The sequence below is a fragment of the Bombina bombina genome, chromosome 3 (genome assembly GCF_027579735.1).
Source record: "Bombina bombina isolate aBomBom1 chromosome 3, aBomBom1.pri, whole genome shotgun sequence".
NCBI classification, from domain to species: Eukaryota; Metazoa; Chordata; class Amphibia; order Anura; family Bombinatoridae; genus Bombina; species Bombina bombina.
Genome location: NC_069501.1, coordinates 863,175,050 through 863,201,524, shown reverse-complemented (window position 1 = coordinate 863,201,524; position 26,475 = coordinate 863,175,050). Strand labels below are relative to the sequence as shown.

Genomic DNA, 26,475 nt, shown 5'->3' with positions numbered 1-26,475 from the left:
AAGGCTATGTCTGTTATTCCTCCTTCTAGTAAACACAAAAAATCTTTTAAAACTTCTCGTTATCCAGATGAATTTTTAAATGAACATCATCATTCTGATTCTAATGATTCTTCTGGTTCAGAGGATTCTGTCTCAGAGGTTGATGCTGATAAATCTTCATATTTATTTAAAATGGAATTTATTCGTTCTTTACTTAAAGAAGTTTTAATTGCTTTAGAAATTGAGGATTCTGGTCCTCTTGATACTAAATCTAAACGTTTAGACAAGGTCTTTAAATCTCCTGTGGTTATTCCAGAAGTTTTTCCTGTTCCTGGTGCTATTTCTGAAGTAATTTCCAGAGAATGGAATAATTTGGGTAATTCATTTACTCCCTCTAAACGTTTTAAGCAATTATATCCTGTGCCGTCCGACAGATTAGAGTTTTGGGACAAAATCCCTAAAGTTGATGGGGCTATTTCTACCCTTGCTAAACGTACTACTATTCCTACGGCAGATGGTACTTCCTTTAAGGATCCTTTAGATAGGAAAATTGAATCCTTTCTAAGAAAAGCTTATCTGTGTTCAGGTAATCTTCTTCTTAGACCTGCTATATCATTGGCTGATGTTGCTGCAGCTTCAACTTTTTGGTTGGAAACTTTAGCGCAACAAGTAACAGATCATGATTCTCATATTCTTATTATTCTTCTTCAACATGCTAATAATTTTATCTGTGATGCCATTTTTGATATTATCAGAGTTGATGTCAGGTTTATGTCTCTAGCTATTTTAGCTAGAAGAGCTTTATGGCTTAAAACTTGGAATGCTGATATGTCTTCTAAATCGACTCTACTTTCCCTTTCTTTCCAGAGTAATCAATTCTTTGGTTCTCAGTTGGATTCTATTATCTCAACTGTTACTGGTGGGAAAGGATCTTTTTTACCACAGGATAAAAAATCTAAAGGTAAAAACAGGGCTAATAATCGTTTTCGTTCCTTTCGTTTCAACAAAGAACAAAAGCCTGATCCTTCATCCTCAGGAGCAGTTTCAGTTTGGAAACCATCTCCAGTCTGGAATAAATCCAAGCCTTCTAGAAAAGCAAAGCCAGCTTCTAAGTCCACATGAAGGTGCGGCCCTCATTCCAGCTCAGCTGGTAGGGGGCAGATTACGTTTTTTCAAAGAAATTTGGATCAATTCTGTTCACAATCTTTGGATTCAGAACATTGTTTCAGAAGGGTACAGAATTGGTTTCAAGATAAGACCTCCTGCAAAGAGATTTTTTCTTTCCCGTGTCCCAGTAAACCCAGTGAAAGCTCAAGCATTTCTGAAATGTGTTTCAGATCTAGAGTTGGCTGGAGTAATTATGCCAGTTCCAGTTTTGGAACAGGGGCTGGGGTTTTATTCGAATCTCTTCATTGTACCAAAGAAGGAGAATTCCTACAGACCAGTTCTGGATCTAAAAATATTGAATCGTTATGTAAGGATACCAACATTCAAAATGGTAACTGTAAGGACTATCTTGCCTTTTGTTCAGCAAGGGCATTATATGTCTACAATAGATTTACAGGATGCATATCTGCATATTCCGATTCATCCAGCTCACTATCAGTTCCTGAGATTCTCTTTCCTGGACAAGCATTACCAGTTTGTGGCTCTGCCGTTTGGCCTAGCTACAGCTCCAAGAATTTTTACAAAGGTTCTCGGTGCCCTTCTGTCTGTAATCAGAGAACAGGGTATTGTGGTATTTCCTTATTTGGACGATATCTTGGTACTTGCTCAGTCTTCACATTTAGCAGAATCTCATACGAATCGACTTGTGTTGTTTCTTCAAGATCATGGTTGGAGGATCAATTCACTAAAAAGTTCATTGATTCCTCAGACAAGGGTAACCTTTTTGGGTTTCCAGATAGATTCAGTGTCCATGACTCTGTCTTTGACAGACAAGAGACGTCTAAAATTGATTTCAGCTTGTCGAAACCTTCAGTCACAATCATTCCCTTCGGTAGCCTTATGCATGGAAATTCTAGGTCTTATGACTGCTGCATCGGACGCGATCCCCTTTGCTCGTTTTCACATGCGACCTCTTCAGCTCTGTATGCTGAACCAATGGTGCAGGGATTACTCAAAGATATCTCAATTAATATCTTTAAAACCGATTGTACGACATTCTCTGACGTGGTGGACAGATCACCATCGTTTAATTCAGGGGGCTTCTTTTGTTCTTCCGACCTGGACTATAATCTCAACAGATGCAAGTCTTACAGGTTGGGGAGCTGTGTGGGGGTCTCTGACGGCACAAGGGGTTTGGGAATCTCAGGAGGTGAGATTACCGATCAATATTTTGGGTGTGGATTATTTTCAGCAGGAATTGGCTGTCTTTTTTTTATCCCTCCCTCTCTAGTGACTCTTGCGTGGAAAGATCCACATCTTGGGTAGTCATTATCCCATACGTCACTAGCTCATGGACTCTTGCTAATTACATGAAAGAAAACATAATTTATGTAAGAACTTACCTGATAAATTCATTTCTTTCATATTAGCAAGAGTCCATGAGGCCCACCCTTTTTGTGATGGTTATGATTTTTTTGTATAAAGCACAACTATTCCAATTCCTTATTTTATATGCTTTCGCACTTTTTTTATCACCCCACTTCTTGGCTATTCGTTAAACTGATTTGTGGGTGTGGTGAGGGGTGTATTTATAGGCATTTTGAGGTTTGGGAAACTTTGCCCCTCCTGTTAGGAATGTATATCCCATACGTCACTAGCTCATGGACTCTTGCTAATATGAAAGAAATGAATTTATCAGGTAAGTTCTTACATAAATTATGTTTTTCCGTCTAAAGACTAGGGATTAATATTACATCCTAGGTCTTTGCTAGTAGATGAGTTAGTATTAAAAAGTTTTTATCTCACTTGAGGAGACCCTGCACCTCCAATTACCATATGTTCTGGTATTACCACTTCTGCCGTTTAATCCTGATTTAAGTTATAATTATTTCCTGTGGTTTTAAATGTTTTGTCTTTCCATTATTTTAATGCCCCAATAAAAGTTAAGTTTTAATATATTTTTCCCTGGTACATCTGCCACTTGCTGCTAAGTCAATTCTAATTCACAATAAGGGATTTTGAGTGCTGCTCATGTGTACATTTTTTTGGTGGTCTTGTACCTCCTTTTGTTAAAATAGCAACTAGTACACAGCACCATATTATATTATATATATATATATAATTATATTTCATTATGTTAAGAAGGTAGACATTTTGCCTCCTTTCATGTAATTACTAGGAATTAGGTCCCTTTTATTCTTCAGTAGTGCCATTGGGCCCCCTTTTTTTGTTAAAATAATATTTAGATGCATTTTTTTGGGCCAGATTATGAGTGGCACGCTAACAATTACGCACAAGCGATATCTCGATTATAGCAGCTGTTTGCATGTGTCGGTAGTAGTGATAGTATAACAAGTAAAAAGTAAAGCGATCGCTTGAGCGCAATTGAATTTAAATTGTGTCTGAATATGGCGATCTCAGAGCTCAGATTAACTGTTTCGCAAAACACATAAAAAATACATTGAAAAGTACAGTTACACAAAAAATAACACTATCTAATACAAATTGTGTGTGTATATATATATATATATATATATATATATATATATAAAATATTGCACAAACATCTCATGTGTTAGAAAAAAGGGCAGGCAAATGTCTATAACATTGAGATACAAACACTTCTAAAGATGCCTATGTATAACTCCCAACATTTGTGGCTGAGATTGAAGGACACAGGAGCCAGTCACCATTTTGTGGGAGGTGCTTTGTTGTGGGTATTACGTGGGTGGGGCTAAACGAAGTTCTTTAAAGACACTTATGGCTGTCTTAGAGGGACTGAGCTCAGAATTAGGGACTGTCCCTCTCAAATGGAGACAGTTGGTATATGTTTATATGTGTATATATGTATTTACAGTCATTTATACACATATAAACATAAATACATATGTACACACATACAGATATATATATATATATATATATATATATATATATATATATATATATATATATATATATATAATGTGTGTGTGTGTGCATTGGAGCCCTTTTCAGTCAAGTAGAATAGTAGATGAAAACTTGTTAAAGCATATTTATTATATTCATATTTTAATATGTTCTGCTCATAGCAGAATACTTTCCAAATAGAACATATTCTGCTATGTGAAAAACATATTCATATTTTCGCACATGAGAATATGTGATTAAGTTTGTGCGCGAGTAGGGTGTTAGGTTTCTTTTCACTTTTTTTGCTCCAATGACTTCTATGGGGGAATACGTTAGAGTGGTTCAATAATCTAAAACCGTCTTTTTGAAAGCGTTGAGTTAGCGTGTGAGCGAAAACTATTTACTTTCAACTTGTACTTCTAGCTGTTAGCGCGCAATAAATTAAATACTGCTCCACTCGTAATCAGACCCTTAGTTGATTAAATATTAAAGATATAAATGGAAAGATTTAGCTTCTATGAAGTACTTTTAATTTTTTTAAAATAAAGGGTGCCACTATATTTATTAAAGCGACACTAAACTCACGTTTTTTCTTTGATTCAGAAACAGCATACAATTTTAAATTTTCTGATTTACTCCTTTTACCAATTTTGCTTCATTCTCTTTGTATCCTTTTTTTAAGGAGGCACTACTGGGAGCTAGCTGAATAGGTATATATGTACAGCTACCAGTCAGCAACTAGCTCCCAGTAGGCATTGCTGCTCATTAGCCTACCTAGAATGTTTATCAACAAATGATACTTAGAGCACAAAGGAAATTGGATAATAAAAAATAAATGGGAAAGTTTTTTTTATTTTTTTATTGCATGCTCTAGCTTAGTGCTTTCCAAACTGTGTGTCGGGACACACTAGTGTGTCGGCAGCAGTGTGTAGGTGTGTCCCTGCTTCAGCACAATTTTTTTAAAATTTTATTTTTTTTAAATGTTTTTTTTTGGTTTCTGACTTTCCGACTTTCCTGCCTACGCATATCACATGGTTGACATGTGATTGATACCTAGGGGGTCACAGATCATCTTAACCTATTGGCGCAGCTCAGTGGGAACTGAAACTATTCCCATTGGCGGCACATTGGCACCTGACTCTCCTCAATCGGCTCGTGGCTGCATGTGTAGTCAGTGAGTGGGAGAGCAGTGTGTTTGCAGCGTGGGCAGTAGTCAATCAGACTTGCAGAGCTCTGAGAGCAGCAGCTTAAACGTTGAGCTGAAGTCAGTAAGTTTTTTTGCAGCTAGCTCCCAGTAGTGCATTGCTGTTCCTGCTCTTGATATATGGATAGGAAGGGGAAGCTTAAAAATGCGAGTGTCTAATATTCCACCAAATATTCAGAAACTGTGTTCATCCCATCAACCTCATACATCCCATTAAAATAGTGAGTAACTATTGGTGTTATTAAACTTTTTTTTTTTTAATTCTTGCACATACTTACTGTTACTTGTAAATACATTTCGTTATTATATCATTTATGTATGTGTCTGTATCTCTTAAAACTAGACATGTGCAATTCGGTTCGGTTAGATTCGGAAATTCGGCAAATTCGGCAAATTCGGAGATTCGGATTGAACTGAATTTCCGAATTAAAATACTGCCGAATTTACCAAATAAATCCGAATTAGTTCGGATTTATTCGGTAAATTCGGATGGCCATGGATTACACTAGTATTGTACAGTATATTAGGTTATATCACTCTGCTATGGGTTACACCTAATATATAGTACATAATACTAGTCTAATCCCACCTAACACTTACCGAATTTCCAAATCAAACCGAATCCAGCTGAATTTATTCGAATCCGAATGAATCCGAAACAAATCCGAACCGAATTTATTCGAATCCGAATGAATTCAAATCAAATCCGAACCGAATTGATTCAAATTTTTCTGAATTCGAATCGCTCCGAACCGAAATTAAAAAAAATCTGAATCGATCCGAACCGAATTTTTTCGCCATGTACATGTCTACTTAAAACAAGTTAGTTTAACCTTCTGTTTGCTAGTACAACTGAATTACTGTGTCGCGAAATGATGTAGGTCTAAAAAGTGTGTCACCAACATGAAAAGTTTGTAAAGATCTGCTCTAGCTGAATGATTGTTTAATTATGATTTTTTTTGTTCTATTAAGTTTGCCCTTATCTATCTTTCCAGCTGAGGACAATTATGGACAGATACAAAACAAGCAATATAAAAGACTATGCAAACAAGGTTGTGTGGAAACCCAGTCAGTTACTTTAACAATCATATTTTTCGTACAGCCTTGGTTGTACAATCTTTTAATTGTCTGTTTTATCTTTGTCCCTAATCGTCCTCAGCTGGAGTGAAAGATAAGGGGGTACTTTAAATTTAGACATGGTGGCACCTATTACTTGAGATATATATATATATATATATATATATATATATATATATATATATATATATATATATATATATATATATATATATATATATATACACACAGTGCCCTCCACTAATATTGGCAACCTTGGTAAATATGAGCAAAGAAGGGTTTGAAAAACTGTCTTTAGTATTTAACCTTTTGTTCAAAAAATACACAAAAACACTTTGCTCTCGTGGATATCAAACAATTGTAAACACAGCACAGGTTTATCTAAAAAAAATATATCTGTGCCCTTATATTTTTTTTTTTTTCATGCAATTCTTAAAATTATTTCTTCAGCAGCTGCCAGGAACCTAAATAAATAACTGTTTCTCTGCTTGATAATTTAACAATTTCTTCTAAGTTTATAACGATCAGGCATCTGCCTTCATATGGAGCCTTCACCGATTGTGCTCCGTTACCATATGAAGGCAGATGCCTGCAGCTCCGGAACAGCTGCTCTTGGCTGTCACTTTACAGTCAAGGCTGCCTGCAGCTGCGACGTGTTTATATATACGTTATGCAGTACAACGGGCTTCATACAGCATGACGTATATTCATCATATTGGTTAGATTAAGGGGTTAAACAAATGTGTAAATATATATATATATATATATACATATACATTTGATAACCGCTAATTTTTCAGAATTTTTTGATCCCTCATTTATAACCCAAATGACGGACTCTGATTAACTAACCTACACATAGAAAGCTTGTAAAATCCTTACCGGCGGGAACCATTAAATACCAGAGCAAGACACAAATGTTCTAAATAATTGATGAATGACATTTTATTTAGAGGTTTTTCTAGTTAATGGGACATTAAAATCAAAATTAAACTGTCATGCTATTTTTTTTTATAGGGACAGTCTATTTTTATTGTTTAAAAAGGTAGATAATCCCTTTGTAATTGTTACCCATTCCTCGTTTTGCATAACCATCACAGTTATATCAATACAGGTAGCCCTCAGTTTACGCCGGGGTTAGGTTCCAGAAGGAATGGTTGTAAATCGAAACCGTTGTAAATTGAAACCCAGTTTATAATGTAAGTCAATGGGAAGTGAGGGAGATAGGTTCCAGGCCCCTCTCAAAATTGTCATAAGTAACACTTAATACATTATTTTTAAAGCTTTGAAATGAAGACTTTAAATGCTAGACAGCATTATAAACCTAATAAAACAATCACACAAAATATATAATTAAACTAAGATAAATGAACAAAAACATTTGCTAAATAGAATTATAAACCTAATAAAATAATCACACAACACAGACTTCACTTGCATTTTTCTGCAAACAGTTCTTTCAATGCATTCTTAGATGAGAGGCGGCCTGCAGAGGCTTAGAAACACATAGAAATTTAGAGGTTTAAAGGTTATAAAGTATATTAATATAGCAATGTTGGGGAATGGGTAATAAAGGCATTATCTATATTTTAAAAAATGTTGGAGTAGACTGTCCCTTTTACATAAATAAATAAATATATTTTCAAATGACTTCCATTATCAAACTGTACACAGTCTTTCTGTATGCACACTTTCTGAGGCATCTGCTACCGCTGCACATGGGAGAGAGTAAACAGTGGCTGGGAAATGGACAGAACTATTGAAATATGTCAGAAAAAAAAATCTACTACTACTCTGAAAGCTCTATTATATTGTCTTTTTTTATTTTGTTGATTATGCAATTCCACTGTATTTTAAGAGTCCTGAAATAACTCTGTTTACCGAACTACATTTACTCCCTGTGACTTCCAGGTGTCTTTGATTCTGATGTTGCATTGCTCCACTGTTTTCAGTAAGGATATTTGAACATCTTTTATAAAGTTGTATTGAGCTTGCCCTTGCTAAGATATATTCACACATTATCTTCAGATAGCTGCAATGTGTGTTTGAAGTTCCTTCCATATAACATTTTTTTTTTCTAGCAAGCTTGTTTACTCCTTTAGACAAATTTAATTTATGCTCTAAATTAAATTATTCATTTAAAGATGTTTTTTTATAAATGTACTTCTGTATTTCAACTTGGCAACTGAAATAACATAGCTGGAATTAAACTAGGTTATTCAACGAGAGTCTAATGCAATCAGTGTACAATATATATTCTATAAATCACTCAGAAAGCAAATGAAGCATTCATTTAATGAGCATTGATGCATTTATAACAAAATATATCTTTATGTACCTCATGTTTTTGTTTATATAAATATACCTTTGAATTTTTATCCTAATGAGAGAAAAAAAACTTTCATTTTTTATTCCTTCTATGGGAGATATTAGCATGTATTTTTAATAAATTATAGAATAATTGGGCAAGTGAATGACAAAAATTAGTGTGTGGGTTTTTTTTTTTTCTTGTTTTTTTTTAACCAACACAGTTCATGTATATTTTATAATTTGCAAGCTTGGTGCCCTAGTTAAACTTTACTAGACCTTGATTATGTCTAATGAAATTGATGTATAAATGTATTAATAATTCATCTTCTTGTGAAATGATTATTTGAGCGAAACAGTAGCCAACGGAATTCTAATTACAGTTTGTGTCCATCATACAGTTATTGTTCCATGATCATAAAAACATATGGACTCAATGTATGAAGCAGTGTGGAAAATGTCTGCTTTGTTACAGAGTGCGCTCACAAGCTTTTGATGGGGTCCTCTGATTGGCTGCTTAGCGTGTTACTAAATAACTGTGCCCTCTCAATACCTTTTGACAGACATTTTATGCGGTGGTTTGTGCACTACACAGTTTTGACAAGAACAAGGTTTAAATCCTTTCCCTCTGTCAGATAGAGCTGACTTAAATTATGTGTGTTTTTTTTTTTATTTTTTTGTTTCCCCAGCTCTTTTATGACCATAATGAAGATACAATTGTACCTGATCACTTATTCCTCTAAGGATATATTGCATATTTATATTTTGCAATGTCTGTATAGATCACATTATGCAATCTGTCTAAACTAATATGTTTTATCCAAAGGATTCTGCCCTTCCTTTATTTCTAAAGTGTTACAGACTTTGTTCCAGGATTTAAAGATACAGTGTGCTTAATAATCACTAATGTTTTGGTGACAATGCCTCCTGCTAGTAAGCGCAAAACAATTTGGTATGTGCATATTATATTTTCTGGTTTTTGTTAATCTTAATTGATCAGTCTGGTATAGGATGCTCTTATAGAGTCATTTTCTCCTCAAACTTGACTTCTGAAGAAGTTTTTTCTGATGATCAAATGTTTATTACTGCTCACGTTTATGAGCCTACCATATTATTTTCAGTTTTAACATCTTGTTGATGAGAGAGGTTTTAAACATTTAGGTATACAATACCCTAAACTAGCTACACAAAAATCTATCAAATATTTTGATTTGATTTCCTCTACTTCTACCAAAGTTTCTGGCTATTTTTCCTGTTTCCTGAGAATATTTCAGAATTTATTAAAATAATTATTTTATTTTTTGCGTTTAAAAGGTGTATCTTTGTGTATCTTAGATTCTTTTCCAATGTTGACGTGGCAATTTCTACTTTCACCATATGTTTTACTTCTCACTTTGGTTATAGTTCTTTTGCCCAGGACTTTATGGTTGAGAAAGAAGTTTCTTTCCTAAGAGAGGCCTTATTTTTAACAGCTTAGTAATAACTGGGTTAATTACAGTCTATTCTCTATTCCCAACCATTTATCTGATTTTCTTTCAGAAGATTCTACTGTTGAAGAATCAAAATCCTTTGAATTTTCTAACATCAGCAAATTTCTTCTTGCAATGTAATTTTAGTCATTATTCAAATTAATGCTTAACTATGACTTTTTCTGTCCACCCAGAAGAGCTCTGTAGCTATCTTCAGGGTCAACAGAAATGGTCTTCGTAGTAGACTTTATCTCTGCTTTTTATGTATAAGGCTTTAGTTCTTCAGCAAATTGGGGGTTTTAGGAGCATCTTCCTTAGGGCATGAAGTCTAAATGTCTAAGGGACTTACCAGGAACTCCTGGGCTGGCTCCTCCGGTGTTCTGTTTTTCATCTTGATGTTCCATGGAGGAATGCAGAGACTCTGGTCTCCATGCTCCTGCTGCAGCTTCTCTACCAGTGTCTATTACACTCAGTTACTGCAAACTAATTAAAGTATCCTGAACCTTGTATTGGACGTTAGTGTTTTAAATTGCTATTTCTGTTATCTTCAGTCTGAACTATCAACTGTTCTTTTGCTTATTAATCCATAAAGCTTTCAAAAAGACTTTTATTGTTCTGTATATCTGTTCCTGCATTCTGAGTTCCACACACCCTAACTCCCTCACAAAAGAAAAAATTCCCGCCTTTTCAAAATCTGTGGCCTAGATTTGGAGTTTGGCGGTAGCCGTGAAAACCAGCGTTAGAGACTCCTAACGCTGGTTTTAGGCTACCGCCGGTATTTGGAGTCATTCAAAAAAGGGTCTAACGCTCACTTTTCAGCCGCGACTTTTCCATACCGCAGATCCCCTTACGTCAATTGCGTATCCTATCTTTTCAATGGGATCTTTCTAACTCCGGTATTTAGAGTCGTGTCTGAAGTGAGCGTTAGAAATCTAGCTACAAAACTCCAGCCGCAGAAAAAAGTCAGTAGTTAAGAGCTTTCTGGGCTAACGCCGGTTCATAAAGCTCTTAACTAGTGTACTCTAAAGTACACTAACACCCATAAACTACCTATGTACCCCTAAACCGAGCCCCCCCCCCACATCGCCGACACTCAAATAATTTTTTTTAAACCCTAATCTGCCGACCGCCACCTACGTTATATTTATGTACCCCTAATCTGCTGCCCCTAACACCGCCGACCCCTATATTATATTTATTAACCCCTAACCTGCCCCCCACAACGTCGCAGCCAGCTACCTACAATAATTAACCCCTAATCTGCCGACCGCAAAGAGCTGCCACCTACGTTATACTTATGTACCCCTAATCTGCTGCCCCTAACACCGCCGACCCCTATATTATATTTATTAACCCCTAATCTTACCCCCACAACGTCGCCTCCACCTGCCTACACTTATTAACCCCTAATCTGCCGAGTGAACCGCACCGCTACTAGAAGTTCAGCTCTTTTGCCTGTAAAAAAAAACATACAATACCCCCCCCAACATTACAACCCACCACCCACATACCCCTAATCTAACCCAAACCCCCCTTAAATAAACCTAACACTAAGCCCCTGAAGATCTCCCAACCTTGAGTCGTCTTCACCCAGCCGAGCCAGATTGAACTTGATTCTGATTGGCTGACTCCATCAGCCAATCGGAATTCGAGGGACGCCATCTTGGATGACATCATTTAAAGGAACCGTCATTCGTCGTTCAGTCGTCGGCCAGGATGGATGTTCCGCGTCGGAGGTCTTCAGGATGCTGCCGCTCCGGATGGATGACGATAGAAGATTCCGCTTGGATGAAGACTTCAATCGGATGGAAGACCTCTTCTGCCCCGCTTGGATGAAGACTTCTACCGGATGGAGGACCTCTTCTTGCTCCGCTTGGATGAAGAATTTGGCTCGGCTGGGTGAAGACGACTCAAGGTTGGGAGATCTTCAGGGGCTTAGTGTTAGGTTTATTTAAGGGGGGTTTGGGTTAGATTAGGGGTATGTGGGTGGTGGGTTGTAATGTTGGGGGGGGTATTGTATGTTTTTTTTTACAGGCAAAAGAGCTGAACTTCTTGGGGCATCCCCCGCAAAGGGCCCTGTTCAGGGCTGGTAAGGTAAAAGAGCTTTGAACTTTAGTAATTTAGAATAGGGTAGGGCATTTTTTTATTTTGGGGGGCTTTGTTATTTTATTAGGGGGCTTAGAGTAGGTGTAATTAGTTTAAAATTGTTGTAATGTTTGTAAATATTTTTTTATTTTTTGTAACTTAGTTCTTTTTTATTTTTTGTACTTTAGTTAGTTTATTTCATTGTATTTATTTGTAGGAATTGTATTTAATTTATTTATTGATAGTGTAGTGTTAGGTTTAATTGTAGATAATTATAGGTATTTTATTTAATTTATTTATTGATAGTGTAGTGTTAGGTTTAATTGTAACTTAGGTTAGGATTTATTTTACAGGTAAATTTGTAATTATTTTAACTATTTTAGCTATTAAATAGTTCTTAACTATTTAATAGCTATTGTACCTGGTTAAAATAAATACAAAGTTACCTGTAAAATAAATATTAATCCTAAAATAGCTATAATATAAATATAATTTATATTGTTGCTATATTAGGATTTATTTTACAGGTAAGTATTTAGCTTTAAATAGGAATAATTTATTTAAGAGTTAATTAATTTCGTTAGATTAAAATTATATTTAACTTAGGGGGGTGTTAGTGTTAGGGTTAGACTTAGCTTTAGGGGTTAATACATTTATTAGAATAGCGGTGAGCTCCAGTCGGCAGATTAGGGGTTAATAATTGAAGTTAGGTGTCGGCGATGTTAGGGAGGGCAGATTAGGGGTTAATACTATTTATTATAGGGTTAGTGAGGCGGATTAGGGGTTAATAACTTTATTATAATAGCGGTGCGGTCCGGTCGGAAGATTAGGGGTTAATAAGTGTAGGCAGGTGGAGGCGACGTTGTGGGGGGCAGATTAGGGGTTAATAAATATAATATAGGGGTCGGCGGTGTTAGGGGCAGCAGATTAGGGGTACATAGGGATAATGTAAGTAGCGGCGGTTTACGGAGCGGCAGATTAGGGGTTAAAAATAATATGATGGGGTCAGCGATAGCGGGGGCGGCAGAATAGGGGTTAATAAGTGTAAGGTTAGGGGTGTTTAGACTCGGGGTTAGGGGTGTTTAGACTCGTAGGAAGTGTTTCCCCATAGCAAACAATGGGGCTGCGTTAGGAGCTGAACGCGGCTTTTTTGCAGGTGTTAGGTTTTTTTTCAGCTCAAACAGCCCCATTGTTTCCTATGGGGGAATCGTGCACGAGCACGTTTTTGAGGCTGGCCGCCTCCGTAAGCAACTCTGGTATCGAGAATTGAAGTTGCGTTAAATATGCTCTACGCTCCTTTTTTGGAGCCTAACGCAGCCATTCTGTGGACTCTCAATACCAGAGTTATTTTAAAGGTGTGGCCAGAAAAAAGCCAGTGTTGGCTACGCGGGTCGTTACCGACAAAACTCTAAATCTAGCCGTGCAGTTTTCTCCAGAACTGCCTGGGAATCTAGTGTTTTTTGGTCATAAGGTCAAACAATCTAAGAAGCCTTCTTCCTCTTACAAATAACTTGTACCTCTCTGCCCTAATGGTTAATTCTACACTCCAGTGTTCTCAAATACATATTTTATTTATCTTTTTGGACAATTTTCTACTGATGCCAATCTCTCAGGCTGGGGTACAATGAGTTTTCTTTAATATCTTTGTACATATACAATCTTCTTTTTTTCTCAGACTTTGCCTTTTTTTCTCAAAGGATATACTTGTCTCAGCTGTGACATATTTTGATTTTCAGAGGGGATCGTTTAGTTTCCTTACAAATAATGGAAGTCACTTGAATTTGACTTCAGTTTGCTTTTGCTTCATCTCAGAGAAGGGTTTTCCTTCAAAAGGTTTTATACCAGTTTGTGAATCCATGACTTAGTTCACATTTAGACCTTATAGACTTGTGTTTATCCCTCTCTATTCCAGATGCTTTGCCAGAAGCAGGGGTAGTCAATCTCAGTTTCTGAAGGTTTTCTACAGCTATTTGGTATATTATCTAGTTTACCTTTCAATTTCTTAATCTGTTATACTGCTCCGCGTCATAGTTATCTTCAAGTACTTTTGGATTGCTCCAGCTTGGCCATGCATAACTGGTTATGCAGTCTTATACTAAATGTTTCCCATGTTGGTCTCTACTTCTTTTTCTTTTACAGTATCTCAGGCCTAACCATTTAACGGCCCAGAGATGATTTTTTTTTAACAAGATAGTTGAGACTTCTTCAGGCAAGGTAGCCTGTAACAAGTTACATTTATCACCAGTTTTTAATTTTTTCCCGTCTTTCATAGAACTTTAAGGAATTTTTCAATCCTTCAAAATTTACTTGAGGATTTATTTTCAAGTTTGTTATAAAGTCTCTAACATTCAGATCTTTGTTCCAGATCTAGTCAGTTATTTTAGTAGTTGAGGTTTTCTCTTCCTGAGAACCTTATTGGTTTAAGAGTTTTTCAAATTGATCTTATTGAAATTATGAATGGGTAAGTATTCAACTTATTTATTTATCTCTCTTTTGTGTGTATATTTTCTGTTAGGACATTGTAGTTCACTTTTGTTGTCCTATTTCAGTATTTAAAATGTATTATCATTCTACATAGGATTTAAAAATTGATTTGTCTATGTATGAGTCAGAGGACCACAATTGTTTCTTTAGCTTCCTGGTATTTACGTATGGCTTTATTGGAAACATGAATATTTTTACTTTACTTTGTTCTTTTGGGATATTTTTACCGGGAGAGTACTACAGTTTTAGTGGCTGGTAAACATATGCCTGCCTTAATCCCCCCCTCCCATTCATTTGTTTCATGTTCTCCATAGCTTGGTGTATTAGATCCCTCAGGTAACTTGTGTACTCACCACCATATGAAAGAAAACACAATTTATGAGAATAAATTAATTTATTTCATGGTGGTGAGAGTCCATGAGACCTACCCTATTATATTTTCCAGTTGGTGGCAGTGTTAGTATGCACCTCATTTACCCAGCTTTGTCCATTTCTATTTCTCTTATTTTCTCCTTTTTCTAAGCTATACATTAGACTGGGATACCAGAGAGGTGAGAGGTATTAAAAGCTTGTATAATGTTGGGTATCTTGGCCTCCTCCTAGTGGCCAGTAGTTGAATTCCCACAAGTAATGGCTCAAGTAAGTATATATTTTGTTTTTTATTGGAGTGAAAACATATTCTGAGTTCTGTCTACTTAAAATAGGTCCAATTTAGTGTCCATATTCAACCCTTTTGACTGATTTCATGGTATTTGCCTATTTAACAACAGAGTATCAATTTATACTGCTCTAATTATTCAGAAACCTGCATAGAACATTAATTGGAAGAGAGGGGTTACACAGCATGTGCAGTCAGTCTTGTGTTCAGGTCCTTTATTTTCATGATTTACATTTTAAATGTTAAAAAAAGAGAGAAATTCAGAGGCAACAAACTTAAATCAAAAGTTATGCTTGAACTGTTATTTAAATGTGCAGAAAATGTAAAATGCCTAGATGTATGTGCTCACTTAACCAAGGTTATGAAATTGAACTCTGCCCAGTGGGGACATACTATAGCTGCTAATATCATTCATGTCAAACAGACATTGCTTGCAGCAACTTACTGTTATTAGACTGCACCATCTTTCCAAGGGCTCTTCAAATAACAACTTTGAAAATTGTGATTCAAATGTTTATGTAGGGGTGGTGTCAGAATTCAATTTAAGCTATCCCATAAAATGAGCAATAAAGCCAGGCATTTGCTAGCTTTTGTGGTTTGAATGAGAACTTAAATCTTAGCTTAAATGATAGTGATGAAGGATTTTGTATTAGTTGCTCTTCTTGTAATAGCAACAAAATCTAGTTTGCTTGTGTTGTTTTTCTCATAAAGTTAAATAAGATTTATGTCCAGCACATCTTCTACAATCTTGATTTTAATATTATAGATATTAACATGTTATTCATTTTACCACATATTCCTTTGGGTATTGACCTTGGCAAGTTTTAAGAAGAATATAATCACAAAATAAATATGCTAGAGAAAAGACAGATGGTCTACTCATTATTTATTTGACTTAAAGTAGCAGTGCATTCCCACTGGGCTTCATAGTTGTTGTTCTTGCTTTGTCCAGGCAGGGTATAATAATTTAATCAGCAAAATATTTGTAATGCTGCCATCTTTATTATTTATCATCTTTGTTATATTATCTTTAAACAATGTACTTTTCCTTGACTGAAATGCACTGTAACAATTAAGAGTTATATTTAACATTGGTGTATGTATGTTTATAGCAAATAATATCATATTTGTCAGATTACCCAGCATGCTTTCAAATAAAACTCAGCGCTAGTTTGTAACAAGAATACCAATTTATTTTATATAGTTATACTTCTACAGTTGTATTTTTTAAATGATCCTTTGCCTATGTGTACTGTTAAAGGGACAGTAAACACCTTGTAATTACAAGACATTTTTGTTGTGCTGCTATAGAACAACATATCAGCCAAGTCTTAACATTTTAAAAAAACATTAACATCCTTTTTACTGCAATTATTTATCAACTGCCAAACTCCACCCACTATTTTCCTAATTTGAAGGAGCCAATCTAGGCTTTAGTCGTCAGACTATACTAACAGTATAGCTGGGGCTAGCCTTGTAAAGTGTAATCTCATAAAGCTAATTAGGGAAAAATATATCCCAGAGTTTGCCTTGAAAAGTCAGCAGGACACAGTTTAAATTATGGAGATTAAAAATTGCTCAATTTTCAGAGCTAAATTATAAATTACATGAAAAGGTGGGAAAATAAATCATGAATGTATATTGCAAAGTTGCTTCATTATACATAACTAAAATTTTATATACAAATCTTAAGATGCTCACTGTCCATTTAAGCAACTGAAATTTTTTTATATGATGAACGAACAGGCTTTTACCTATTTTGTATGTTCCTTATTTTTTATTATAGTTATGGTTTCTTTCAGCTAAAGTCAAATCCTAGTGATCAGGAACAGAAGGAAGCCAATGACCAGCTGTTGAAATCGGATGAGATCCAACGCATGCGCTCACAAGGAATCAGTGCGTACAACATGAAAGATTACTCTTCTGCTGAAGCCTTTTTTAATGTTGTGCTAGATGTAAGTAATATATATATATATAAATTAGAAACTATTAAAAGGAGATATTCTAGATCCATGTGTTGTCTAAAACAATAACTTAAAGATTGCTTTATGGCCTAAACTTTGATGTTTAATATTTAATACTTGTACTTTAATATAACTTAAGTTTTTTGTTCCACAATTTTTTTTATTTATTTTTTTTAATATCCGTATCATGTCGTTTTGGATGTATTTTTCACTAGGATACACGTGTATTGGTGCCATCATTATTATTAATGTGCCGATATATGTGTCAATGTGGTGCCATTTTAGATTGGGTTTATATAAAGGTACTGGTGTTGGGGCGTCAATAATCCTTTAAAGTAGTGTTTTCCAAATACAGTACTCAGTACCCTTAACAGGCCAGATATTCATTATATCTTAACTAAAGCAAAGGTAAAACAATTAGTTCACCCATCAGTGGTTATTTCACCTGTGGTCTAGTTAATATATATTGAATATCTGGCCTGTTAAGGGTCCTGAGGAATGGAGTTGGGAGACGCTGCTTTAAATAAACAGATGTCCAGTGGCACAGGGTGAGGTTTAGCTAAGGTTGCAGGGTACGTGTGTTTCTAGTTTAAATTTTTTTCTAGGGCCACAAACTATGGCACACATTGTTTGTTCTGTTTTTTCCGGAGGGGGCTGCAAAAACTAGTGCAGAGGGTCGCATATAGCCGTTGGGCCACAAGTTGGTCAGCCTTGCTTTAAAACATAAAATATATGACCTCCTACAACAAAGACAACATAAATTGTCATGTACAATGCTTTTGGTATCCAAACTATGAAAATGCTCTAAATGCTTGCATAAAACTATGTGTTTACCTTCTGCAAAGGAGTTAAATACATAGTTAATGCCTGATACAGAGCAGCAATGCACGTCTGGGAACTAACTGAACACATCTAGTGAGCCAAAGACAAAAGACTTTTGCATAGCCAGCAATCACCAGCAAACTACCAGTGTGCATTTCTGAGCCTACCTAGGTATTCAACAAAGTCTACATAAGTTTAAGAAAGAATACAAAGAAAACAAAGTGCATTTGATGAATAAAAGTAAACTAAAAACACTGATTAGACTGATTATGAAAGTTAAAATTTGTAGGTCACTTTAATTATTTCTTAGAATAGCCATATGGATGTCCTTCTATTAATAAATCCCCTTGTTCTTAATGTTGCAAAAGTACATTGTGACAGATTTTATTCAAGCTTATCAAACATATGAAACCTTTGCAAACATTTTTAGTACAGATGAAGTGAATCTATTTTTCTCCTTTTGTTTTATTGAAGACTTGTGTTTGGGATGCAGAGATTCGGGAACATCGAGCTGAATGTTACATCAATCAAGGGGAACCTGGGAAGGCAATAAGTGATCTCAAAGCTGCTTCTAAACTCAAAAGTGATAACACAGATGCCTTCTACAAAGTCAGTAAGATATATTATCAGCTTGGAGACCACGAAATGTCACTCAGGTAAGTTTTCCTGTTATACAGTGTTAGATGCTAGGCTGGAACTTAAAATAAAAAAGTATAACCTTTCATATCTTATCTGTAAAGAGTTCTTCAGACATAGTCATGAAGTACAGAGCTGCATTGTCTTTTGGGTTTATATATCTGTAGTTAAGATATATTGCTATATTATTTGTTGAGTTAAGCAAGATGTTTTGGGGAATAAAGGGCAGTTTACATATTCTAACCGTTACTTCTATAGATTAAAGGGACATTATACACTAGATTTTTCTGTGCATAAATGTTTTGTAGATGATCCATTTATATAGCCCATCTGGGTGTGTTTTTGTAAAAATGTATAGTTTTGCTTATTTTTAAACAACATTGTGCTGATTTTCCGACTCGTAACCAAACCCCAAAATTTTATATGCATACTGATGTATACTGACTTCAGACTGCTTCTGTTTGTATAATGGGTCTTTTCATATGCAGGGGAGGGGGTCAGCCCCTTTCAGTGGGTGTCCCGTGCTTATCTAATTAACAGTGTTAAATTGGAAGCTACTAAGTAAGTTTTTAAAGGTTTTACACTGTATTTTTATATCAGTATCTGTGCATATTATTCTTTATAGTAGTGTATATAACATGCAGTTAAATGGAAATTGGTGTACACTGTCCCTTTAAACCTGGTGATCAGTTAATCTATACATATAGTCTATTTGTTATGTATTTTATAGTGAAATCCGTGAATGTTTGAAGCTTGACCCTGACCACAAGGATTGTTTTTCACATTACAAAAAGGTAAAGAAGCTCAACAAGCAGATTCAGACTGCTGAGGAACTCATACAGGAAGGACGGTAAGAAATGAAAGTTTTAACATTTTATCCCAAAATTGATTTGAATGTGGGTAAGGCCCCATTTCTGATCTGCGAAATATATATTCCTCCTTGGCGCTAGTGGATCCAAATATGTAAAATAAATGTCAGTAATCTGGTTTGTTCATATATTTTATGTACATTTTGTACAGAAGCGTAAACGAGGGAATATTTGTTACTATTTGTGCCTTGTCTAAACAAAACATTTTAGCAATATAATTTTCCTTAAATATATTATAAACGGAAAATTATTTATGTTTCACTAAAAGTTCATTTTAATAAACTGCTAAGTATAATGTAATTTCCAGGAGATTTGTGTTTGGTCAGAAGAATAAGATGGGTTATTTCAGGGCTTGGCAAATTAATATTCATTTTAGGAGCCAGCCTTTTAGGAGTTTGGTAAGGGCTTTTGCTGACAGATACTTTCCAAATAATTTAAAAACTTAGCAGTCAGGGGTAAAATGTTATATACTGTGACTGCCTGGACACTGAGTATGTCACAACCTGTATTCAGGGTGAGTTCTCTTGTAAATAGGGTGACTTTTTTTCTCTGGGATTCTATCTTCAGCAACATACCTTTTTATAGACTATTGCATATAAACTGGCTATGTCTAGCTCTTGATATACTTTTAGGCATATTTATATGCACATAAGGTCTAACACTGGGTGATTTGACGCTGTCATGCAGTATCAGTTTTTCAATAACCAGAAAAAAAGATGTAGAGCACATAAAAAAGAGGTTTGTGCATAAAACACTGCTCTATATGATTATTAATCACTATCCATCCACTTATCAAACACTTATTGGTAACTGCATGATACCAGTGTACAACTGTTCATTTACTTACACTTTACAGATGATAAATATGCATTCATTGACTAGAACATTTATTTTAAAGTGAATGTTTTGGGAGCTCAAAATCTTCTGGGTTTGCTTGAGTAAAGTAAAGTACATTTTTAGAAAGAAAGTTTATTTTCTAGAACTCTAATAATTTTAACTGCTATATATTCTAATTGTTTTGAAATATATATTTATAGTAATATACATGACACGTGTTCTTAAACATTGGCCCTAAAATGGCGAGAAAAATACTTTCCACCCCAGCCATGAAAGATAAGGTGAAAGGTGTACAACTGAAACCCCAGTTGTGTGACTGTTACTCCTTCATTTTGTATTTATTATTTATTATTATTTTAATATTAAAGGGATACTAAACCCAATTTTTGTTTTTATGATTTAGATAGAGCATGCAATTTTAAGCAACTTTCTAATTTACTGCTATTATCAATTTTTCTTTGTTCTTTTGCTATCTTTATTTGAAAATGCAAGAATATAAGGTTAGGAGCCAGCCCATTTTTGGTTCAGCACCTGGGTAGAGCTTATTGATTGATTGGTTTGCTACATTTAGCCAGCTATTAGCAAGTGCAACCCAGGTCTGAACCAAAAATGTGCCGGTTCTTAAGCTTACATTACTGCTTTTTTATAAAGATAGCATGAGAACGAATAAAAATTGATAATAGGAGTAAATTAGAAAGTTGCTTAAAATTGCACGCTCTACCTGAATCATGAAAGAAAAAAATTTGAATTTACTATCCCTTTAATATGTTGAGGCCTTCTCTTTAGATTGCGGTAGATAATCTTACACACTTCTAGACCACTTTCATACAACAGTTGATAAAATGTATTTATTTATTTATTTATGTATTTATTGGCCTATTAATTATTAAAAATAGTTAATAAAAATGTTTTACATTGTATTTCGTTTAGGATATTTAGAAATGCTTTAGTGTAAATAATGCTCTCATATTCTGATAATTATGTTGTACCTTGTGTTACTAACAACTTTAAGTTGTGAACTATATTTGTCAGTAGTAGATGTGTTTTTTTGTGCATATACAGAAGTCAAAGATTGTATTGCATTAAACAGACTCAAACGTAATCAATAGTCAAGATACAGACGAAAATCACATATATTTAATTACAATTTAAATGTGTTTCTCTTACTTGGTGTATTCAGTCCACGGATTCATCCTTACTTGTGGGATATTCTCAATCCCTACAGGAAGTGGCAAAGAGAGCACACAGCAAAGCTGTCCATATAGCTCCCCTCAGGCTCCGCCCCCCCAGTCATTCTCTTTGCCGCTCTAACAAGTAGCATCTCCACGGGAGGGTAAAGAGTTTGTGGTGTTAGATTTGTAGTTTTTATTTCTTCAATCAAGAGTTTATTTTAAAATAGTGCCGGTTTGTACTATTTACTCTGAGGCAGAAAGTGATGAAGATTTCTGCTGAGAGGAAAAAGATTTTAGCATGTTGTAACTAAAATCCATTGCTGTTCCCACACAGGACTGTTGAGTACCGGAGAACTTCAGTTGGGGGGAACAGTTTGCAGGCTTAACTGCTTAAGGTATGCTCAGTCATTTATTTCTAACAAGACCTGGTAATGCTAGAAGACTGACAGAGATCCCCATGAGGGAAGGTAAGCCATTTTCTGAAACACAGTATAGAAGGATGGCTTCAGTTAAGGGCTTAAATACTGGTAGACACTGTGATGGGCTAAATCGATTATTTTATTGATGGAATATTATATTTATTTAAGTGTTTGAAACATTATAAACACTTTTTGGGGGTTTTATTTCGCCTGGCATATTATCAGACACCTAGTCTGACTTAGGAAGGCCCCATAACTCTGGACTGATGGGGGAGGGGGCCTCATTTTCTCGCCTCAGTTGCGCAGTTGATTTGCAAGATAACTCATGCAGCTTCATGTGTAGAGTCCTGAGAGTGCAGGAGGACATCAAGGAGGCTTATATTTCTGCTACAAATAACCCTAAGGGAAGGTAGGGCTGCAGCAAAGACTGTGGCATCGTGCTGTAGTGTGTTAAACCGGTTGTTTACTGCAATTTGCTCCGGTTTGGTCAATAAGAGGTTAATTGATTTAAAAATTTGTGTGCAATCATTTAAGCATTGGGATCATGTGTTGAAATTTTCATAAAGATCGGATGTTTTTTGGTGATTTGGAAAAAAAGTGTGTGCTTTTTATTATTTAAAGACACAGTAACGTTTTTTCAAAAAGTGATTTTTTTTCTGTATTTTAGTGCTGTATAAGTATGTCAAACATGTCTGAGACTTCAGATAGACCTTGTTCTTTCTGTTTGAAAGCCATGGCGGTACCCCCATTGCATTTATGTGTTAAGTGTGCTAAAACATCTAAGCATTTTAAAGACCATCCAGTGACACTTAAAAATGTAGCCCAAGATGATTCTTTAACAGAGGGTAATGAGGATAGTCCTTCTTCCTCTCCCCATGTGTCGACACCAGTTACGCCCGCGCAAGCGATGCCTAGTACCTCTAGCGCATTGGCCACTATTACTTTACAACAATTAGCAGCAGTGATGGATAATTCCCTTGCAGCATTTTTATCCAAACTGCCAGTTTTTCCAAGAAAGCGCGATAGCTCAGTTTTAAATACAGAGGATGAGCAATCAGACGCTGTGGATAATTTATTTGTAGTACCCTCACAAAACTCATAAGTAGCGGTGAGGGAAGGTCTGTCTGAGGGAGAAATTTCTTATACAGGGAAAGTTTCTCAGCGGGCAGATTCAGATTCCTTAGGATTTAAATTTAAGCTGGAACACCTCCGCGTACTGCTTAAGGAGGTTTTAGCTACGCTGGATGATTGTGACCCCATGGTGGTCCCAGAAAAATTGTGTAAGATGGACAGGTTTTTAGAGGTCCCCGTATACACTGAGGCATTTCCGATCCCAAAGAGGGTGGCGGATATTGTGACTAGGGAGTGGGAGAGACCAGGTGTACCCTTTGTTCCCCCCCCTATCTTTAAGAAAATGTTCCCCATAAATGACCCCAGGCGGGACGAGTGGCAGACGGTCCCTAAGGTGGAGGGGGCAGTTTCAACACTTGCTAAGCGTACAACTATACCAATAGAGGACAGTTGTGCTTTCAAAGATCCTATGGATAAAAAATTGGAAGGATTGCTGAAGAAATTTTTTGTTCAGCAAGGTTTTCTACTTCAACCAATTGCCTGCATAATTCCTGTAACTACTGCAGCGGATTTTTGGTTCGAGGCCCTGGAGGAGTCGCTCCAGAGGGAGACTTCATACGATTAGGTCATGGATAGAATTCATGCTCTAAAGCTGGCTAATTCTTTTATCACTGATGCCGCTTTCCAGTTAGCTAAACTAGCGGCGAAAAACTCAGGTTTTTCAAAACAAAACTGTTAAATATTCCCTTCAAGGGGAAGACTCTTTTCGGCCCAGAGCTGAAAGAAATTATTTCAGATATCACTGGGGCAAGGGTCATGCCCTTCCACAAGATAGGCCGTTTAAGGCCAAAAACAAGGCTAATTTTCGCTCCTTTCGGAACTTCAGGAGCGGACCGGCTGCAACCTCTGCTGTCGCAAAGCAAGATAACTCTTCCCAGCCCAAAGCTACCTGGAAACCTCTGCAGGGCTGGAATAAGGGTAAACAGGCCAAGAAGCCTGCTCCTGCTACCAAGACAGCATGAAGGGGTAGCCCCCGATCCGGGACCGGATCTAGTAGGGGGCAGACTTTCTCTCTTTGCTCAGGCTTGGGCAAGAGACGTTCCGGATCCCTGGGCATTAGAAATAGTTGCTCAGGGGTACCTTCTAGAATTCAAGGATTCTCCCCCAAGGGGAAGGTTCCACAGTTCTCGTTTGTCTTCAGACCAAACAAAGAAACAGGCGTTCTTACGCTGTGTAGAAGATCTCCTAAGAATGGGAGTAATACACCCAGTTCCAATTGCAGAACAAGGACTGGGCTTTTACTCAAACCTGTTCGTAGTTCCCAAAAAGGAGGGAACTTTCAGGCCAATCCTGGATCTAAAGATTTTAAACAAATTCCTCAGAGTCCCGTCTTTCAAGATGGAAACCATTTGGACAATCTTGCCGATGATCCAGGAAGGTCAATATATGACTACCGTGGATCTAAAGGATGCGTACCTACATATTCCTATCCACAAAGATCACCATCAGTTCCTAAGGTTCGCCTTTCTGGACAAACATTACCAGTTCGTGGCCCTTCCTTTCGGGTTGGCCACCTCTCCCAGAATTTTCACAAAGGTGCTAGGGTCCCTTCTGGCGGTGTTAAGACCGCGGGTCATTGCAGTAACACCTTAACTAGACAACATATTAATACAGGCGTCGTCTTTCCACAGAGCCAAGGCTCATACGGACATTGTTCTGGCCTTTCTAAGGTCTCACGGGTGGAAAGTGAACGTAGAAAAAAGTTCTCTGTCCCCGCTTACAAGGGTTCCCTTCCTGGGAACACTAATAGACTCGGTAGAAATGAAAATTTTTCTGACAGAGGTCAGGAAGTCCAAACTGCTGAACACCTGCCAAGCTCTTCATTCCATTCCTCAGCCTTCTGTGGCTCAGTGCATGGAGGTAATTGGTTTAATGGTGGCGGCAATGGACGTAGTCCCTTTTGCCCGAATTCATCTCAGACCACTGCAACTGTGCATGCTCAAGCAGTGGAATGGGGATTACGCAGATTTATCTCCTCAAATACAAATGGACCAGAAAACCAGAGACTCTCTTCTCTGGTGGTTGTCTCAAGTTCATCTGTCTCAGGGAATGAGTTTCCGCAGACCGGAGTGGATCATTGTCACGACCGACGCCAGTCTGTTAGGCTAGGGTGCGGCCTGGAACTCCCTGAAGGCTCAGGGTACATGGTCTCGGGAAGAATCTCTTCTCCCAATAAACATTTTGGAGCTGAGAGCGATATTCAACACGCTCCAAGCATGGCCTCAACTAGCGGAGGCCAAATTCCTCTGATTTTAGTCGGACAACATCACGACTGTAGCGTACATCAATCATCAGGGAGGAACAAAGAGTTCCCTAGCGATGAAGGAGGTATCCAGGATCATCAAATGGGCGGAGGATCACTCCTGCCATCTATCTGCAATTCACATCCCAGGGGTAGACAACTGGGAGGCGGATTTTCTAAGTCGTCAGACTTTTCATCCGGGGGAGTGGGAACCAAACTTCCCCTTTACGGATCCAGATCCAGGGATCCCAAGGCGGCATTGATAGATGCTTTAATAGCGCCTTGGTCGTTCAGTCTAGCTTATGTCTTTCCACCGTTTCCTCTTCTCCCTCGGCTAATAGCCAGCATCAAACAGGAGAAGGCTTCGGTAATCCTGATATCTCCTGCGTGGCCACGCAGGACTTGGTATGCAGACCTAGTGGACATGTCATCGGTCCCACCATGGAAACTGCCATCGAGGCAGGATCTTCTAATTCAAGGTCCTTTCAAGCATCCAAATCTAGTTTCTCTGCAACTGACTGCTTGGAGATTGAACGCTTAATCCTAGCTAAGCGTGGTTTCTCTGAATCAGTTATAGACACTTTGATACAGGCCAGAAAGCCTGTCACAAGGAAAATTTACCATAAGATATGGCGGAAATATCGTAGTTGGTGTGAATCCAAGGGTTACTCGTGGAGTAAGGTTAGGATTCCAAGGATACTGGCTTTTCTCCAAGAAGGATTGGAGAAAGGTCTGTCAGCTAGTTCCTTAAAGGGACAGATATCTGCTCTGTCTATTCTGTTACATAAGCGCCTGGCAGCTGTACCAGAAGTTCAGGTGTTTGCACAGGCCCTTGTTAGAATCAAGCCTGTTTACAAGCCTGTGGCTCCTCCTTTGAGTCTGAATTTGGTTCTTTCAGTTCTTCAAGGGGTTCCGTTTGAACCTTTACATTCCATAGATATTAAGTTATTATCTTAGAAAGTTTTGTTTTTAGTAGTCATTTCTTCTGCTCGAAGAGTCTCTGAATTGTCTGCTTTGCAGTGTGATTCACCTTATCTGGTGTTCCATGCAGATAATGTTGTTTTGCGTACCAAACCTAGTTTTCTTCCAAAAGTGGTTTCTAATAAGAATATTAACCAGGAAAT

At 36.8% G+C, this 26,475-nt stretch overlaps 1 protein-coding gene across 1 annotated transcript in view; it reads left to right on the top strand.

The window, feature by feature from the left end:
- DNAJC3 (DnaJ heat shock protein family (Hsp40) member C3) overlaps positions 1 to 26,475 on the top strand; it is a 116,055-nt gene that overhangs the window by 64,183 nt on the left and 25,397 nt on the right. The window contains exons 5-7 of the mRNA XM_053707837.1: positions 17,062 to 17,214; positions 18,520 to 18,701; positions 19,412 to 19,531. Coding sequence (XP_053563812.1) covers positions 17,062 to 17,214; positions 18,520 to 18,701; positions 19,412 to 19,531 — 455 coding nt within the window. The remainder of the gene's footprint in view (positions 1 to 17,061; positions 17,215 to 18,519; positions 18,702 to 19,411; positions 19,532 to 26,475) is intronic.